Raw genomic sequence first — 5,430 nt, 5'->3', positions numbered from 1 at the left:
AGGGTCCTCTCCTCCTCCTGTGTCACTATCTGTATCTGTCTGTCATTTGTAACCCCTATTTAATGTACAGCGCTGCGTAGTATGTTGGCTTTTTAAATACTGTTTAATAATAATTGTAATAAAAAATCATGAAATTTCTTTGTTTTAATCTACTTTGACAATTTGCATGGATGGAAGTTGTCTTTTTACAATATGAGAAACTTATAAAACATTTTACCTGCCCAGGTGCACTTTTCCAGGTGCCAAGTCCAATAAGCGGGATCTTCTGACCGGTATATAAGGTATCACATTCAACAGTGGCCGCCATGTCTGCTTTTATGTGGACCTGTCATGGAGGAATGAAAAACCATGAATTAGATTTTGGAAACCTTTGTAAGATTATCTATTTCATAACCCCACTTTTTACAATACAGTCATACAATTTTCATTTTTTTAATGTGTGTCTGGATAGGAAACTCAGAAAAGAAAAGGTAAACCATTTCCTTCTGCAGAATGATCATACACCAAGCAGGAAAACAACCAAAAATCTGCTGTCAGGAATCCACCAAGCAGGAAACAACCAAAAATCTGCTGTCAGGATACATTACTCTGACTGCCTGTCCTCCACAAGGTCCTCCTGCCAGAACTCACTTCCGATCGGTGGACATGAACACAATGGTAATTTGTTATCAGTCAATGTAGGACTTATTCATGTACAGTCTCAGAGTGAACCTACTGTCTTTATTTTGAGAAAACACTAAATCACATCATTTTTATCTCTAGATTAGAGTATGAACACCGTGCATTTATTTAGAGCGAGATCCTGGGATTTGAAGCTCCACACAGCCCTTGGATCTAGCTTGCTGCTTTGTGACCGGTAGGTAATCTATGGAAATATTACAAAATTCTGTATTCGTCATCATGAAACACACCGATATCAATGGCATTCATACACACACTGCCCGACATTAGGTGACAAATCAAAATCTAGATAATTCTTTGTGCAATAAAATACTTCTTAAACTTCTACCTTTGTTTTAGAATTGGAGCCTCTGCCATTTTCATCAGAGGCTGGTGTTCCTTTCCACCTCAATGGTTTCCTTCTTCCACCTCTGTGGCACTTTGAGACTTAGCATATTGCTATATTGTATATTGCTTTTTTCTACATACTTGTCTACATGCAAAAGACTTTCAATACTTTGTATATGAGGGGGAAATTATTGCATTACTGACCAGTACAGTAAATTGTATCATAATTAATATTTTGTACCCTAATATATACCCGATGTTAGCATATACTGTGTATGTATATATATATATATATATATATATATATATATATATATGTGTGTGTGTAGTACCGTAGTATAAAGTTCCTACTTTTCCTTTATATTAGTAAGTTGTAGCTACCTGTTGGTGATCATTGCTTTCACCATCCATCACTAGTCTAACCTAGTAAAATTGGATTTACCAACTATTTAGGTTAAGTTAAAGTTACAAAAGTATCCACAAACTTTATATACAGCTATATGAGACATGAAGTTCTATGCAAATTCTGACTTTTCCAATTAGTCAAGCCTTGCCTCTCCCTTTCCGCCTCCCTATTGGTCAGTGAGGCTTCCTAACACATTAAAACACCATAAGGAAGGCAGAAGTGTATCTACCGGTTTTGAATTCTGAATAATGTTGATGGGGTACATTTTGCTGCCCAGTTGTGCCAAATATAAAATTATCTCTGAATTGTGACAGTTTAATTTGTTGCCATTCCATTAGAGAAATTAAGGACACATTATGACCCAGTGCAGAATGACTCCGCATTTGGATTCTATCATTCCGGCTAGTAATGTAATATAAGACGACATGAAAGGGTTGGCAGATGCTGTATAGAGTACGGTTGGGTAATGTAAACACAAACACATATATACAAGTGGAGTCTTGCCAGGCTGATAGGCATTTGTGGGCACAGGAGGGTTTGCTGTGTAATGGGAGTGCCGGGTTATCTCAGGTAACTCATTCTATTTACTTATGAAGAACTTAACCCTTATTTGTTTTATTCATTGCTTGCCATACAGAAGGAAGAGGGTTAAATGTGGCTAACCTGGGGGTTCTTTTGATAAGGAGTTCCCTAAAACCAGCGTGACCTTTCCTAATGACCCGTTTAAAATGTATTTTATAGGTTCACATATGAGACTTATATGAACCTAAACAGCCATGATTTATCGCATACAAAAGCAAAACCTGTACAAATTTTCCTGTTCCTAATCTGGGGAATATTAATTGAATTGGGCAGCACGGTGGCTCAGTGGTTAGCACTCCGGCCTTTGCAGCGCTGGGTCCCAGGTTGGAATCTCAGCCAGGACACTATCTGCATGGAGTTTGCAGGCTCTCCCCGTGTTTGTGTGGGTTTCCTTCGGGTATTCCGCCTTCCTGCAGTAAGGTTATTTGGCTTCCCCCAAAATTGTTCTTAGACTGTATAAATGACATATGACTATGGTGGGGACATTAGACTGTGAGCTCCTTTGAAAGACAGCTGCACTGTTTCTTGATGGGAACAGGTGAGAATAAAGTTTGCTTTGTCCAAGTTTAATGACAACGACCCATTAATAACTAAAAGCAGAAATATGAGCAAAATAGTTTTAAAAAATACCTTTAAACCCACTACCTGGAGCTGATGGTGACACTCCATTATTCTTTATTATTCTATACTCCAGGAAAAGTTAGGTTAGTGAGATCCTGATTTTCATGCCATTTCCTCTTTAAAAAAAACAAGCGTAGAACAGAAAACACAAAAACAGCTGATCTGCACAGGATACTGCCATCAGAAACTTTCCACTGACAAAGTGTTTTCCAGGTCTGATTCTTGCTGACACAGCTAAACAAAAATACACAAATTCCTGTACGGATCTCCGCTTTCAGCACTTCTACAGGTTTATGTCTGAGCTTTTATGGGAACGACCTTTGCAGAGACATTCGCTGTAAGCCCCATTTCTGGCATAGTTTTAATACAGCTAAGCGCTAACAACAAAAATGTAAATATTTTTCCTATGGCCACAGGGCTATAAATCTACATTTTGTGCATCAAATGTCTTTGCAAACTCAGATACGCCTTTGTAAAACAGACATTATCTTAGGGTGGCTCAGTGGGTAGCACTCTGGCCTTTGCAGCGCTGGGTCCCAGGTTCAAATCTCTGCAAGGACATCTGCATGGAGTTTGCAGGTTCTCCTTGTGTTTGCGTGGGTTTCCTCCCACATTCCAAAAACATGCAGTTAGGTTAGTTGGCTTCCCCCATAAATTGTCCTTAGACTGTGATAACGACATATGACATGGTAGGGACATTAGATTGTGAGCTCCTCTAAGGGACAGCTAGTGACATGACTGTACAGCACTACATAATATGTTGGCACTATATAAATACTGAATAATATTTAGCTCTTCTGAACATCCTGCCTCATAGATGTGTAGGAATCTGAGAAGACCTCTTAGACAGTTGTGTCTCTTTGGTGACAACTGTCACATTTTGGAATTTGTATCCCGGTTTATCCCCAGTGACTTCACCCTAAATTGGTTAAACTATTACCAGGACCGATGTGAGCCTGCTGCTCAGAGGCCACTTTATTCGGGTCTCACTGAATTTGAGACTTGAATTTGTCTGTGGTCATCACCTTATACTTAATTATTAACAACTCAGAACCTTGTGGTCTTTAATAAACAGATAATAATTGATGGCAGCTAATGATGCGGAACAGGAAGGGGCAGATTCAGGGCATATTTGAGGGCTCATTTGCACTTTGTACTTGGGGCAGGGGGGTGGCATAGTCCTTGTCTATGCTATGGAAAAATACTGACCATAGAAAAAGCGGCGGTGTAGGGAATGGGATCATGGGAGTTGTAGTCCTCTCAATGGACAAATCAGCAGGACCCTCTTTTCTCCATAAGGCGTGGATAGTTAGTTAGTAGGATAGTGTTAATGAATAGTTAGTGGATAGTGGTTGAATTGCCCTATTGGTGTTCACTGGTGAATCTGAGAACTCACCGCCGAATGTCAATATAGTTGAAGTTAGTCTCACATGGCCCCGGGCCCCATAAAACTGCTATGGTTGCTGTGATGATCCCCCGCCACTATCTGCTTATTACAATATGTTCTTACCATTAAAATCACATAGACGTTAAGACTGGCCAAGACACCACCGTCTGCCCCAACGTTACTGGACGCAGTACAAAGACCGAATATAAAGGACAACCTGACCAAACCCAGGCAGGTATATGTTTGTGGTCATATAGGGTGAATATAGGGTGAATATGGGACAGATTGGGTTGAGGTCAATGTTTAGGAATCAGACTACAATGTATCTCCTTTGTTAAATCTTCCCTATGGCCTCCCCTTCACCAAATCTGCTCTTTGGCCTTCTATTCACCTAATCTGCCTTCCAGACTCTCTTCAGTCTTGCAGTTGTTCTCTCCTGGACTGAAATTGCTTCTTCTGATTTTGCTGCACAATATTAGTGTCTTACATTCCACATTAGAAGCTGCAACAAATCAAATTTCCTGGCTGGAGGATGTCCAGCATCATCTAGCCCCTCCTATCTCAGCCTGACTGTCACTGGCCCCGCCTCTTTTTATTTGTTAAATAATAATTCTTTCAATCAGGTAAGGACATGTGGGCGTTACCTAGGGTGGGCTGCATGCAGGTGTCAAGGAACGCCCACTGCTCCAGACTGCCATTCAGCTATCAGGGCATTTATATTATTTGCATAACTCCTCCCAGGAGCCAGCCCACTGCACATATCAGCAATAAGGGGCTACCCTACCAGCCCCCAAATAGGGACCCAGTGATGCTTCTATATACAGATATATACCTATATATTAGTCACAGGAGGGTAAATACCTGTATACAGCAGATAGAAGGGTATATACCCCAGGGGGGGTTTATATACAGATACACAGGAGGGTATATACACAGCAACCCCAGGGGTTCTTTATACATATATCTACTTATATACAGGTGTTTTATACAGATTTATACTACAGGTTTTCTATACAGATACTCAGGGGGTATATACAAAGATACCCCAGGAGCCCTATTTAAAGGTATTTAGGAGGGTTTTTACACAGATACACCAGGGGCTCTATATACAGATACTCAGGTGGGTTTATATACAGATACCCCAGGGGCTTTATATAGATACACAGGAGGGTTTATACACAGATACCCCAGGGGCTCTATATACAGATACTCAGGAGGGTTTATACAAAGATACCCCAGGGGCTCTATATACAGATACTCAGGCAAGTTCATACACAGATACCCAAGGGGCTCTATATAGATACTCAGGAGGATTTATACACAGATACCCAAGGGGCTCTATATACAGATACTCAGGAGGGTTTATACACAGATACCCAAGGGGCTCTATATACAGATACTCAGGAGGGTTTATACACAGATACCC

The 5,430-nt window shown here is 40.5% G+C and overlaps 1 protein-coding gene across 1 annotated transcript in view; it reads right to left on the bottom strand.

Annotated features, from left to right (window-relative positions):
* The window catches only part of AKR1A1 (aldo-keto reductase family 1 member A1), a gene marked incomplete at its 3' end in the record, with an annotated part of 17,148 nt that overhangs the window by 10,700 nt on the left and 1,018 nt on the right, over nt 1-5,430 (bottom strand). Inside the window, 1 exon segment of the mRNA XM_072419302.1 lies at nt 218-325. Coding sequence (XP_072275403.1) covers nt 218-307 — 90 coding nt within the window.

Source organism: Pyxicephalus adspersus, chromosome 8, assembly GCF_032062135.1.
Source record: "Pyxicephalus adspersus chromosome 8, UCB_Pads_2.0, whole genome shotgun sequence".
NCBI lineage: Eukaryota > Metazoa > Chordata > Amphibia > Anura > Pyxicephalidae > Pyxicephalus > Pyxicephalus adspersus.
Note: the sequence above shows the minus strand (reverse complement) of the source record. Positions and strands in the feature narration are given on the sequence as shown.